The sequence below is a fragment of the Sebastes fasciatus genome, chromosome 17, assembly GCF_043250625.1.
Source record: "Sebastes fasciatus isolate fSebFas1 chromosome 17, fSebFas1.pri, whole genome shotgun sequence".
NCBI classification, from domain to species: Eukaryota; Metazoa; Chordata; class Actinopteri; order Perciformes; family Sebastidae; genus Sebastes; species Sebastes fasciatus.
Window position 1 is genome coordinate 29,285,493 of NC_133811.1, and position 14,216 is coordinate 29,299,708.

The 14,216-nt window shown below is 38.6% G+C and overlaps 3 protein-coding genes across 5 annotated transcripts in view; all 3 read right to left on the reverse strand.

Annotated features, from left to right (window-relative positions):
* The window catches only part of LOC141753856 (uncharacterized), a 42,484-nt gene extending 30,306 nt beyond the window's left edge, over positions 1 to 12,178 (reverse strand). Inside the window, exon 1 of one of the 2 annotated variants that reach the window (XM_074612479.1) lies at positions 12,075 to 12,170. The gene's annotated coding sequence lies outside the window, so the exon portion shown is untranslated. Of the gene's footprint in view, positions 1 to 12,074 lie in introns of both variants that reach the window. The other variant, XM_074612478.1, reaches the window with a different exon arrangement.
* LOC141753857 (uncharacterized) lies at positions 777 to 6,051 on the reverse strand. 2 transcript variants are annotated; one of them, XM_074612481.1, is made up of 3 exons: positions 5,716 to 6,051; positions 2,793 to 3,241; positions 777 to 946 (listed from the first exon to the last, which is right to left on the reverse strand). In XM_074612481.1, the coding sequence occupies exons 1-3, from the start codon at positions 5,852 to 5,854 to the stop codon at positions 884 to 886; spliced, it is 651 nt and encodes a 216-aa protein (XP_074468582.1). In that variant the 5' UTR covers positions 5,855 to 6,051; the 3' UTR covers positions 777 to 883. The 2 variants fall into 2 exon arrangements, with proteins under 2 accessions (XP_074468582.1, XP_074468581.1); XM_074612480.1 differs by having other exon boundaries at positions 777 to 3,241; positions 5,716 to 6,047.
* LOC141753852 (uncharacterized) lies at positions 7,227 to 12,077 on the reverse strand. Its single transcript, XM_074612469.1, has 2 exons — positions 11,660 to 12,077; positions 7,227 to 9,897 (listed from the first exon to the last, which is right to left on the reverse strand). The coding sequence occupies exons 1-2, from the start codon at positions 11,796 to 11,798 to the stop codon at positions 8,336 to 8,338; spliced, it is 1,701 nt and encodes a 566-aa protein (XP_074468570.1). The 5' UTR covers positions 11,799 to 12,077; the 3' UTR covers positions 7,227 to 8,335.
* Positions 12,179 to 14,216: the final 2,038 nt, after the last annotated feature.

Genomic DNA, 14,216 nt, shown 5'->3' on the forward strand with positions numbered 1-14,216 from the left:
AGCAGATTTCTGGGACGTAATTTATTATTTTCTTTTTTCTTCTTCTTCTCCTGAAAGGATGAATTTAAAGGAAACAATCATTAAAGGGAATTTCCGTCTTTGGTTGAAATGCTCAGAGGAGAGGGTCACAAGTGCACATTTCTTTGTAAGTAAGCCCTTAAAGCTTCAGTAGTCAACTGAGGCAGCTGTCAATCACTTGCAAACTCAAATCAAATGGTCAAATTAGGCAGCGCTGATCAAATAAGAATATAATGTAATGCCTATTTCTCGCCTGTAATGTTTTCAGAAACATTTTGTTTAACTGTAAAAGGAGAGTTTGTGCTCCAGCTGGTGGACGGTGCTTGGTATTTCCTCAACAGATCTCAACATGGCTGCCAGATAACAAACTTTCTGATTTATAAAAATATATATATTTTTATTTTTGCTCCAATTCTACCCACTGCAGCTTTAAGATAATCCTCCAGGCTCGGTCAGTGAACGGGGATCGAACTCTGTTCTTCACAACCACCATCTTATATTTCTAATATCTACTTATGTGTTTTATGTTTCTGAGCACATATATAGCAAAAACTATTTTTTCATGTTTGTAATGAGAGCGAAGGCATACGTTTTGTTTCAACATTGGTAGGGACACACATTAGGCAGGGGATCGTCTTTTCCTCTATACTGGTGAATTTATATGCACCAATTTATGTTATGATGAATGTATACAGTACCTGCCCTATAGTCTGCTGTGCAATGACTACATGCAATACCAGAAAACTAACAACAAAATGTAGACACATGGCAAGTTTATTTATATAGCACATTTCAGGAACAATTCAATTCAATGCAGCACAGAGATCTAATAATACTAAGAATGAAATTCTGCCGCTCTGTGAGTTCAAGCGGATGTCATTGATGACCTTAACAAGAGCAGTCTCAGTGCTGTGATGTGGTTGAAAACCTGATTGGAAGACATCGAAACAGTTGATTAGTGCCAAGAAGTAGTTCAGCTGTTGAAAAACAGCAAATTATTATTAATAATAATAATAATAATTAAAATAATAATAATAATAATAATAATAGGAATGTACACGTTATGAATGAAGCTTTGAAGCCTCAAATTATTCGGTACAGCCCTAGTTCCATCTCTTCTCCACTCACATTCAGTCGCGGGGATGCCGACGTGAAACTATGATGAGGCAAATTTAATTTAATATTAATTTAATACTACTTATACATAATTTAATATATATTACAAATATTGTCTTGACATTGTCAAAGGCATTGGCTATTGGCGATCATTCTGACCATCATTGATCTCCGAGAACACGTCTATTGGCAAAACCGTATATTTTTTTCGTTACCTTAGAATGAGCCGTTTATATCTACATACGAAGCGGATCCTCTCTCCATGGAGTCGGCCGCCAGGTTTCTACAGTACGGTAGCCCAGAACGGACAAAACACTGTTAACTTTTCGTGCTTGGGCCGAGGTCGATAACGTTACTCGCTCCGGAGCGTCACTCCACTCAGCCACCGGGAAACAAGACACGGGAAACCTCTGTTGGTCTGGAGGACCTGCAGCATTTATTTCTGCACAAATTTCCACTGAACATTCTCTTGATATTCTCAAAGCTAAACTAACTGTGTCTTCTGCTTCACTAGCTCAATTGTTTGCACACAATCTATGCACTGGGTCTGCTATTCTCCTAATGACATACGCTACTCTTACAACAACTGGCTGCAATCTGCAACCTCAACTCAACTTTATTGTCCTCGGAGGGCAAATGGTTTTTGGAGCAAGACATAGGTAAGACAATAAGATACAAAACGCCTACATAGGGTACATCAAGGAATAGGGGGGTGGGTGAAGCACTGAATGTTTTGGACTCGAGGTACAACAGAAGTGATCCCAGCAATTAAATAAATATGAATAAATAAATAGGTGAATCACTGGTGGCTAGATGCAGCCAGTTCCTACACAGTGGACCTTTAAGTCTGACATTATTGAACCAAGTCTTTTACCCTCAGAACTTCAATCCTGCTGGTGAAAAAAAATGGCTCGACAAGCATCTCTGCAGTTTCATTTCTTTCTGCTGCTCTCACCAACACACTTGTGATTTTTGACCTTATGGCGACGAGTGAATCTTTTATTGCAAACACTGCAAGTAAATCTCTCCCCTGTGTGGACACGCAAGTGTTGTTTCAGAGTGTGGTTTAGTGTGAATCTTTTACCACAAACTGAACAACTGAAAGGTTTCTCCCCTGTGTGGACAATCAAGTGATGTCTCAGATTACTATGTTGTGTGAAGCTTTTACCACAAACTGAACAACTAAATGGTTTCTCCCCTGTGTGGACAGCCAAGTGTCGTCTCAGACTATTATAGAGGGAGAATTTTTTACTACAAACTGAACAACTAAATGTTTTCTCCCCCGTGTGGACAGTCATGTGTGCTTTCAGATGTGTCTTTCGTGTGAATCTTTTACCACAAATTGAACAATTAAATGGTCTTTCCTCTGTGTGGACAGTCGAGTGCCGTCTCAGATGTGTCTCTCGTGCGAATCTTTTATCACAAACGGAACAACTAAATGGTTTCTCCCCTGTGTGGACAGTTGAGTGTTCTCTCAGATGTGTCTTTCTTGCAAATCCTCTACCACAAACGGAACAACTAAAAGGTTTCTCCCCTGTGTGGACAGTCATGTGTTCTCTCAGGTGTATCTTTTGTTTGAATGTTTTACCACAAACTGAACAAAGAAATCTTTTGGAGATAATTGAAGTTTCTCCAGTATTACATTCCATATCACTTACAGATATTTCATTGTTTAGCAGAGGGTCTGAACCTGACTGAGGTTCTTTAGTCTCCTCCCAATCTCTACTGTCATCAGTCTCAGATTCAGAGGACGGTGAAGTCTCGTCATGAGTAGCTGGTTGTAAAGGACTATCTGGATCTGAATCCTCTTCATCAGCTTCTGTTTTCAAATGTTCTGCCTCTCTGTTCTCCTCAGTTTGTCTCTCATGAAGCCTTGACTGAGCTTTGTCTTCATCATCTTCTTCACTCTTCACATGGACAGTAGTGAATGGGAACTTGATATCAGCTTCCTCCAGCCGTTGAAGCTGCTCTCCCTCCTGACTGGTCCAGAGGTCCTCTGGTTCCTCTTTAATGTGTGGGGGCTCTGGGTCCTCCTGGTCCAGACTGCTGCTCCACTCCTGCTGCTCAGTGGGATCCTCTTCTCTAACCACCAACAGCTGCTGGACGTCTGTGGAGAATAATGAAATACATACACACATCTTAGTGAACTGTAATTTAATGTTAAGACTTAAACACTGATACCACTACTTTCTTAAACGTGGGAGAAATGTTGCACTTATTATAAGCAACTTTGGGCTTGTTTCTCTGAAAAGTCGCTTACAAATATTGGTTGCGTTTCTTTTGGGCTTATTTCTAAAGTGTAGTTGCTAATTTGGGCTCCTGTCTCTCTCCTCTATACCGGTCTATTTTGTCCTGTTGCAGTCGCTCACCGGCATCGCCGCCACTTAGAGCGTTGCTGTTGTTGTGAGACAAATCTTCGTGGGGTTGATGGAGTTTAGCTGACAACGCCAGCGGGCGAAATATGGCATATAGTACGACAAAGACTGGGAAAGAGAGTGGACGTAAAGATTGGATTCACCCTCAAGTGGGGGGCGTGTTTTTTGTAAGTGTGATGTACAAGCATATTATGCCAATCTGGTGAAATGCAAAGATTTAATTAAATGTTCAAATTCTTTAAGTTTAGTTAACAAAAAAAAAGTGAAGTTAAAAGCTAAAAATTGATGCTAAAATGAAATGAAATGCAATCTAAAGTATATTCATACATATATATGTAGTGATCAAGTGGCTGCCTCTCTCTATCATATTGTGGTCGGTAGGTAAGGTCGCTTGTTTTGGGCTTCTTTTGGGCTTGTTTCTTTAGACCTGGTTGCTTGTTTCTTTAGACCTGGTTGCTTGTTTCTTTAGACCTGGTTGCTTGTTTCTTTAGACCTGGTTGCTTGTTTCTTTAGACCTGGTTGCTTGTTTCTTTAGACCTGGTTGCTGGTTTCTTTAGACCTGGTTGCTGGTTTCTTTAGACCTGGTTGCTGGTTTCTTTAGACCTGGTTGCTGGTTTCTTTAGACCTGGTTGCTGGTTTCTTTAGACCTGGTTGCTGGTTTCTTTAGACCTGGTTGCTTGTTTCTTTAGACCTGGTTGCTTGTTTCTTTAGACCTGGTTGCTGGTTTCTTTAGACCTGGTTGCTTGTTTCTTTAGACCTGGTTGCTTGTTTCTTTAGACCTGGTTGCTTGTTTCTTTAGACCTGGTTGCTGGTTTCTTTAGACCTGGTTGCTTGTTTCTTTAGACCTGGTTGCTGGTTTCTTTAGACCTGGTTGCTTGTTTCTTTAGACCTGGTTGCTGGTTTCTTTAGACCTGGTTGCTGGTTTCTTTAGACCTGGTTGCTTGTTTCTTTAGACCTGGTTGCTTGTTTCTTTAGACCTGGTTGCTGGTTTCTTTAGACCTGGTTGCTGGTTTCTTTAGACCTGGTTGCTGGTTTCTTTAGACCTGGTTGCTTGTTTCTTTAGACCTGGTTGCTTGTTTCTCTCACGAGATCTGGCAACACTGTCCCCAGGTGGAGGGACCGTTTAGACCCGGCGCTGCCGCGGATCACCGGCCCTTCAAAGCCCTTACTTCATGCACAAAATATGAGTTAAATAGACAGAGTATGGTAGCAGGTGTGCAGAGGTTGGCACCATTGGAGAGAACGGGGTGGAGGATTTGCTTGGATGCAGAGACACGGTGGAGAGGAGAAAGAAGATTTATAGGTTTCTGATCAACACTGGAGTAATTAAGAGACTGGAGTAGAGTAGAGTAGAGTAGAGGTAGTGGATGGATAAATAAAAAGAAAAAGAAGAAGAAGAAGAAGAAGAAGAAGAAGAAGAGGACGAGGAAGAAGAGGACGAGAAGAAGAAGAAGAAAGAACAGAAGAAGAAGGAAGAAGAGGAGGAAGGAGAGGAAGAAGAAGAAAGAACAGAAGAAGAAGAAGGAAGAAGAGGAGGAAGGAGAGGAAGAAGAAGAAAGAACAGAAGAAGAAGGGGAAGAAGAGGAGGAAGGAGGGGAAGAAGAAGAAGAAGAGGAGGAAGGAGAGGAAGAAGAAGAAGAAAGAAGAAGAAGAAGAAGAGGAAGAAGAGGAAGGAGGGGAAGAAGAAGAAGAAGAGGAGGAAGGAGAGGAAGAAGAAGAAGAAAGAAGAAGAAGAAGAAGAGGAGGAAGAGGAAGAAGAACGCTAGCTGGCTCTGTTCTTTCCTCTGCTATGAGAGAGTGTGTGGATGAAGTTGTTCAACTCATTTCCATGTTCTCTGTTCCTCGTAACGTTCCTGCTCCTGTTACCGAGAACAGAGAAGAAGAGAACCAACCTGCTCTGGTAGAACCAGAGAGAGAACAGAGAGAACCAACCTGCTCTGGTAGAACAGAGAGAGAACAGAGAGAACCAACCTGCTCTGGTAGAACAGAGAGAGAACAGAGAGAACCAACCTGCTCTGGTAGAACAGAGAGAGAACAGAGAGAACCAACCTGCTCTGGTAGAACCAGAGAGAGAACAGAGAGAGAACAGAGAGAACAGAGAGAACAGAGAGAACCAACCTGCTCTGGTAGAACAGAGAGAGAACAGAGAGAACCAACCTGCTCTGGTAGAACCAGAGAGAGAACAGAGAGAACAGAGAGAACCAACCTGCTCTGTGTAACCGGAGCTGAGTGTTGTAAACAGAGTCCAGTAGTTCTCCAGAGTTCTCCTCCATCCTTCTTTCAAACAGACCAGATATCTCTTCAGTAGCTGCAGTTAGTCGCTGCTCCACCAACGCTCTCAGCATTTACACATGAAACACAACCACAGGAACTCTTTCTCCATCAGACTCCGTCACAAACACCGTTTCCTCTCATCAGACTCCGTCACAAACACCGTTTCCTCTCATCAGACTCCGTCACAAACACCGTTTCCTCTCATCAGACTCCGTCACAAACACCGTTTCCTCTCATCAGACTCTGAGCAGCTGTTGTTGTTGTTGTTGTTGTTGTTACTCACGATAGAAGCCATTTTGAGTACCACGCTCTTCTTCGTTGGTGTTTATTGGCGGTTGGGAAACAACGTTATGACGCATTTCCGCCACCTGCTGGTGGGAGTGTGGATCAGGACTGTAACTACTCACTAGTTTTACTATTAAAGAAAATGAAAATAATAATGATATTAAATAATATAAAAAAATAATAATAAAAAAATAAATAATAAATAATCAAATAAATGTTTTTATATATATAATATAAAAAAATAATAATAAAAAAAATGTTTATATGTATATTTAATACAAAGAAATAATAATATAAAAAACTAATAATACAAAAAATAAAAAAATATTTATTTTATTTATATAATATAAAAAATAATACAACAAATTCAAAATGAATACATTTTATATATATAATATAAAAAATAATATAAAAAATAAATAGATAAATAAAAGTTTTACTTTTATTTATTTTATTTTTTTAAGATAAATTAAAGTTATACTTTTATATATATTTATATTTATACTTTTATTTATCTATTTATTTTTTATATTATTATTTATATATATATATATGGAGAAAAGCTTCTTACATATTCAAGGTTGAAAGTTCTGTTTTATTACCTCACCATGTTGTCTGTCCTTCCTCTTCTTCTTCAGTCAGTGTTTCTTGTAGCCTGTCTTCTTCCTTGTCCTTGCTCTCCTCTGCATCTCACAGCCACTGAGAGATGCCAGAACAACAACGCCATTTTTTAAAATCTTCATCCACTTATTTCTTTTCAGGGTTTCAGGGATGCTTTTTTTCTTTCTTAAAAAAATAGTGTAATTACTGAGAGCAGAGTTTTACTATGCATTATAGGAGGAAGTGTGGAATATAGAAATAGGAAAATAAGGAAATGGTTTATAATAAGTCATAAGAAAAATGATAATATCACTGGTCATATATAACCAACTAGGCAGTACTTGTTCTGTATTTTTGCCCTTCGTAAAGCTTCAGTACCCGTGGTTACCAACAGGGAGCACCCGTGTTAAGGCAGTCTCTTCTGTTTCCTTTCTCTCTGGATTCTCCAAAATAAATTTGAACATCTGCATGTGGAAGATGCACTTGAGGAAACTTTATGCAGATGTTGTCTCAGTTATTCCAATGACAGAAGCAGAATGAGAGATTCAAGATCCAAGATTTAAGGATTCAGTGGTTTTATTTGACACATGCTCATTTTAAATGTGAAGAGAAATGCAGGGTGGCATACTCTTCTTAAGGCTGTGCTACAAGGCTATTCTGCAATAAAGAATAATAGTTAGACTAAGATTAATCACAAGCATTAGAAAAAGAAAGTAGAAGATGAAAAAAGATAACAGATTATAAATATATGTAATAGAAGTATTAATCAGAAGCAGACTTTATGGATCCCCGAGGGAAATTGGGTAAACTGCTAAAGTGAATATTGGCCTGGTGTGGAAGTGGACTGTGCAGACTTTAATTATATAAAAAATATATATGTTCATTTGCCACAGTTGTAAGGTAAACTATACAATAGAGTTTTGAATACGCTTTAGTGCAAACATGCACATGTGCAGGATTATAAATAAGGATATGTAGTGACCCTGTACAGTTCAGGTCAAGTTATACAACCATCATATCTTCATCAGAGGGATCCTGTGATTAAAAATGTCTTATTCATAGATCTAAAGTGTGTCTATCATCCAAAAGTTTCTAAATGTGCCAAAAAAACTTTAAACACACTTTTTTTATGAATGTCCAAAACGTTGACCTTTCTTTAAAGGAACAGGGTGTAGCACTTTGGGATATCTATTATCAGAAATGGAATATAATATTAATAACTATGTTTTCTTTAGTGTATAATAATCTGAAACTAAGAGTTGTTGTGTTTTCGTTGGCTTACAATGAGTTCTTCATATTTACATAGGGAGCGGGTCCTCTTCACGGAGTCCGCCGTGTTTCTACAGTAGCCCAGAACGGACAAACCAAACTCTGGCTCTAGAGAGAGACTTTCATGTTTTAACGCTACCTGAAGGCCACCGCCGTTCTCCGACATGCTTTTGAAACTGCGGTAACACACATGGGAGAGGCTTAACGTTACAATATGCAACCTAAACTCAATTTTATTGTCCCTGGATGGCAATTTGCTTTTGCAGCAAGACATAGGTAAGACAAAAACAACCGTGTTTCCAGCAATTAAATATATACAACAAAATATACAGTAAATACATAAAAAGATAAAAAATGCTGCCAGATCCTACACACTGGACCTTTAAGTCTGACAGTATTTAGCTGATTAGTGTTGAACCGAGTTCAACTGAACTGCTCTCACCAACACAGTTGTGATTTTTTACCTTGTGGCGACGAGTGAATGTTTTATTGCAAACGCTGCAAGTAAATTTCTCTCCTGTGTGGACACCCATGTGTTGTTTCAGAGTCTGGTTTAGTGTGAAGCTTTTGCCACAAACTGAACAACTAAATGGTTTCTCCCCTGTGTGGACACGCAAGTGTTGTTTCAGAGTGTCGTTTAGTGTGAATCTTTTACCACAAACTGAACAACTAAATGGTTTCTCCCCTGTGTGGACACTCAAATGATGTCTCAGATTACTATGTTGTGTGAATCTTTTACCACAAACTGAACAACTAAATTCTTTATCCCCTGTGTGGACAGTCAAATGTCGTCTCAGAGTGGACTTTTGTGTGAATCTTTTACCACAAACTGAGCAACTAAAAGGTTTCTCCCCTGTATGGACAGTCATGTGTTCTTTCAGATGTGTCTTTTGTGTATATCTTTTACCACAAACTGAACAACTAAATGGTCTCTCCTCTGTGTGGACAGCTAAGTGTCGTCTCAGACTATTATGGAGTGAGAATCTTTTACTACAAACTGTACAACTAAATGGTTTCTCCCCTGTATGGACAGTCATGTGTGCTTTGAGATGTGTCTTTTGTGTGTAGCTTTTACCACAAACTGAACAACTAAATGGTCTCTCCTCTGTGTGGACAGTCAAGTGCCGCCTTAGATGTGTCTCTCGAGCGAATGTTTTGCCACAAAATGAACAACTAAATGCTTTCTCCCCTGTGTGGACAGTCGAGTGTTCTCTCAGACGTGTCTTTCGTGCGAATCCTCTACCACAAACGGTACAACTAAATGGTTTCTCCCCTGTGTGGACTGTCGAGTGTTCTCTCAGATGTGTCTTTCTTGCGAATCCTCTACCACAAACTGAACAACTAAAAGGTTTCTCCCCTGTGTGGACAGTTAAGTGTTCTCTCAGATGTGTCTTTTGTGTGAATGTTTTACCACAAACTGAACAAAGAAATCTTTTGGAGCTAATTGATGTTTCTCCAGTATTACCTTCCATATCACTTACAGATACTTCATTGTTTAGCAGAGGGTCTGAACCTGACTGAGGTTCCTTAGTCTCCTCCCAATCTCTACTGTCATCAGTCTCAGATTCAGAGGAGGGTGAAGTATCGTCATGAGTAGCTGGTTGTAAAGGACTATCTGGATCTGAGATCATAGATGATTCTGATCCTCCACAGTCCTCTCCATCAGCTTCTGTTTTCAAATGCTCTGCCTCTCTGTTCTCCTCAGTTTGTCTCTCATGAAGCTGTGAGGACTGAGCTTTCTCTTCATCATCTTCTTCACTCTTCACATGGACAGTAGTGAATGGGAACTTGATATCAGCTTCCTCCAGCCATTGAAGCTGCTCTCCCTCCTGACTGGTCCAGAGGTCCTCTGGTTCCTCTTTAATGTGTGGGGGCTCTGGGTCCTCCTGGTCCAGACGGAGGCTCCACTCCTGCTGCTCAGTGGGATCCTCTTCTTTAACCACCAACAGCTGCTGGACGTCTGTGGAGAATAATGAAATACATACACACGTCTTAGCAAACTGTAATTTAATGTTAAAACTTAACCACTGATACCACTACTTTCTTAAATGTGGGATGTGAGACAAAGTTTCCCTTAAAAGGCAATAAAGTTGAAAGAATAAAGGTTAATCATACTAAATGTGCATTTACTGATCCTCCATGCAAATATGACCATCTCTTGAAATACTTATGAACAAATATGTATTTATAATCGAATATATTTATGTCAAAAGTGAGAAAATATGCCATTCTTTCCACAGTGCGCCGTTTTGAGCTGAACTTTTGTCGAACGCTCCGTTTCTACTTATTCCTGACGTTCACTTTGAAAGTGTTGCAATGGACGACGAACGACTGATTTGTGAAGTTGAAATGAGGAGTTATCTATACGATACCTCCTCCTTCACTACAAAAACCTAAATAAGGTGGCAGCTGGCTGGAGGGAGATCACCAGGAGCCTGAAAGTTTCCTACTTGCTGTTGGCTGTATTGTCATTTCCAGTAAATATCACAATATTAAACATGTTTTCTGTTTAACCCTCTGAGACACGCGGGACAGCTGGCGATCCCAGCCAACATTATTGTTTTTAGGAGGCTATAGCGGGTTCAGTCTTAAAGCTAGAATGAAGATACTAGTATCAACAAGAAACTAGAAAAACCCAAGAAATCCATTGATACCAATCATGTCATACTAGCTCGTCACGAAGGAGGCTAAATAACGCTCAAAGTTGGGCTAAATTTTGGAGAGGGAAAACTGACATGGCAATTTTCAAAGGGGTCCCTTGACCTCTGACCTCCAGATATGTGAGTGTAAATGGGTTCTCTGGGTACCCACGAGTCTCCCCTTTACAGACATGCCCACTTTATGATAATCACATGCAGTTTGGGGCAAGTCATAGTCAAGTCAGCACACTGACACACTGACAGCTGTTGTTGCCTGTTGGGCTGCAGTTTGACATGTTATGATTGGAGCATATTGTTTTATGCTAAATGCAGTACCTGTGAGGGTTTCTGGACAATATCTGTCATTGTTTTGAGTTGTTAATTGATTTACAATAATAAACAGTGACATTTATATAATTCAAGACTGTTTAGGAAGCAGAAATATTCAAACACACCATTTTAGAACAGGAGAAAATAACACATTTATACTGTATGCATAATACTGCATGTGATTATCATAACATGTCTGTAAAGGGGAGACTCGGGGGTACCCAGAGAACCCATTTACATTCACTGGTCTGATGTCAGTAGAACCAGAGAGAAGCAACCTGCTCTGGTAGAACCAGAGAGAGAGAACAGAGAGAACAGAGAGAACCAACCTGCTCTGGTAGAACCAGAGAGAGAACAGAGAGAACAGAGAGAACCAACCTGCTCTGGTAGAACCAGAGAGAGAACAGAGAGAACCAACCTGCTCTGGTAGAACAGAGAGAGAACAGAGAGAACCAACCTGCTCTGGTAGAACCAGAGAGAGAACAGAGAGAACCAACCTGCTCTGGTAGAACCAGAGAGAGAACAGAGAGAACAGAGAGAACCAACCTGCTCTGGTAGAACCAGAGAGAGAACAGAGAGAACCAACCTGCTCTGGTAGAACAGAGAGAGAACAGAGAGAACCAACCTGCTCTGGTAGAACAGAGAGAGAACAGAGAGAACCAACCTGCTCTGGTAGAACCAGAGAGAGAACAGAGAGAACCAACCTGCTCTGGTAGAACCAGAGAGAGAACAGAGAGAACAGAGAGAACCAACCTGCTCTGTGTAACCGGAGCTGAGTGTTGTAAACAGAGTCCAGTAGTTCTCCAGAGTTCTCCTCCATCCTTCTTTCAAACAGACCAGATATCTCTTCAGTAGCTGCAGTTAGTCGCTGCTCCACCAACGCTCTCAGCATTTACACATGAAACACAACCACAGGAACTCTTTCTCCATCAGACTCCGTCACAAACACCGTTTCCTCTCATCAGACTCCGTCACAAACACCGTTTCCTCTCATCAGACTCCGTCACAGACACCGTTTCCTCTCCATCAGACTCCGTCACAAACACCGTTTCCTCTCATCAGACTCCGTCACAAACACCGTTTCCTCTCATCAGACTCCGTCACAGACACCGTTTCCTCTCAACAGACTCCGTCACAGACACCGTTTCCTCTCATCAGACTCCGTCACAGACACCGTTTCCTCTCATCACAATAAAGACTCTCTGCTGTTTCTACTCACAGTAGAAGCCATTTTGCTGAAAGCGTAACAAGCTCTTCTTCCTTGGTGTTTATTGGCGGTTGTGAAATCAGCTTAAAGGTGTATTACCGCCACCTGCTGACCTGGAGGCGGGAAAATAAACTAAATCCTCTCTGTTTAATTATTCTCTTTATTTGTTTAATTATTCTCTTTATTTGTTTAATTATTCTCTTTATTTGTTTAATTATTCTCTTTATTTGTTTAATTATTCTCTTTATTTGTTTAATTATTCTCTTTATTTGTTTAATTATTCTCTTTATTTGTTTAATTATTCTCTTTATTTGGTATGTACAAAATAATTTAAGATGAGCCCCGTTTCTTTTATGTTTTAATGTGATATATAGAGTAATTACAGTTAGTCCACTTATGCATGGATTAATGAGAAAAATAAACTAAATTAAGATGTAATTCATGATTTGAAATTGAATCTATTTATTCATGGGATTGATAAATAAATGGACTAAATTTAAAATAATGAATTACATTGCAATATTCATGTATTAAAAAAGAACTATAAAAGAATTAACAAATGAAATATTAATCTGTTAATAAATAGTTCAAATTAAAAAGGATTTACAAAAATAAGTAAAGAAAAATGAAAAAAGAAAATACATATCTATATATATTCTTTATTTATTCTTCATTTATTTATTTATTATTTATTTATTTAGTACTTATTCTGTGACCAGTTTTATTTTTCTTCACTTTGAAGGTTATTTTTGATATATGTTGTTTCCCATGCTCAACCTAGAGTTGTTTTTCTTACTGTTAAGATAATTGACAGTGCCTTGTTGTGTGTATATTTTTGATAACGAAAAAAACAAAAAAACAAAACAACCCCCCCCCTAAATCCTCTCAATTATTCCTGTTAAGTAATGAATCAGAATATTGTGTACTTCCCTTGATGTATTTCCTGGCAGATTCCCCAATGTAATATTGTCTTTTCCTATTTCCTCTTGCAGTTTTGTTATATCTGATATTAATTTGTGTCCCTCGTCATACCTGTTCCACTGCAATGTGAGGTGGATATATATGGAGGACCACAAGAGTCACGAAAATAGTAATAAAGCATTTAATTGATTAATATCTTATTGTACAATAAAATAGGCATTAAAACATTTGTTTACAAATGAATTCATTAATCTATTAATGTGTTGCAAATGCAAAGAATATGTGCTTTTAAATACCTGATTAAAACCAGTATTCTTAATTTAATTTGTGAATCCATTTATTTATTTCTCTTTTTCAGATATAATTTAAAATTCCATTATTTATTCATGAATTCATGAATGTATTTATAAATAATGCACTTTTTGACAGTTTGATGGTGTTTTTAATTTGAACCATTTATTGACAGGTTAATATTTCATTTGTAAATTCTTTTATACTTCTTCATCAATCCATGAATAAATGGACTAAATTGCAATGTAATTCATTATTTGAAATTTAGTCCATTTATTTATCAATCCCATGAATAAATGTACTAAATTTCAAATTGTGAATGACATTGTAATTTAGATTATGTATTCATTAATCTATGAATAAGTGGACTAACTGTAATTACCGAGAGCACAGTCTTACTCTGCATTGTAGGAGGAAGTGTGGACGATAGAAATAAGGAAGAAAGGGAAATTAGAATGGTTTATAATAAGTCATAAGAAAAATGATAATATCCCTAGTCATATATTACCAACTAGGCAATACTTGTTCTGTATTTTTGCCCTTCGTAAAGCTTCAGTTCCTGTGGTTACCAACAGGGAGAGCCAGTGTTAATGCAGTTTCTTCTGTTTCCTTTCTCTCTGGATTATCCAAAATAATTCTGAACATCTGCATGTGGAAGATGCACTTCATGCAGATGTTGTCACAGTTATAGAGTTGTAGAGTGAGAGATTCAGATTCCAGTGGTTTTATTTGACACATGAAATGCAGGGTAAAGAATAATAATTAGACTGAGATTAAACACAAGCATTATAAAATATGTAATCTTTGCAGTGTGTTCAAATGCAACTTTTTGGCCAAGACAAAGGCGATTCTTATTATCAGGTGATTATACACTAAAGAAAACATACATAT

Excerpts from the sequence above, each read along its gene's own strand:
- LOC141753857 (XM_074612480.1), bottom strand. The coding sequence starts at position 5,854 with ATGCTGAGAGCGTTGGTGGAGCAGCGACTAACTGCAGCTACTGAAGAG. Across the intron at positions 3,242-5,715 it reads GCTCCGGTTACACAGAGCAG|ACGTCCAGCAGCTGTTGGTG; the intron begins GTTGGTTCTCTC and ends TATTCTCCACAG.
- LOC141753852 (XM_074612469.1), bottom strand. The coding sequence starts at position 11,798 with ATGCTGAGAGCGTTGGTGGAGCAGCGACTAACTGCAGCTACTGAAGAG. Across the intron at positions 9,898-11,659 it reads GCTCCGGTTACACAGAGCAG|ACGTCCAGCAGCTGTTGGTG; the intron begins GTTGGTTCTCTC and ends TATTCTCCACAG.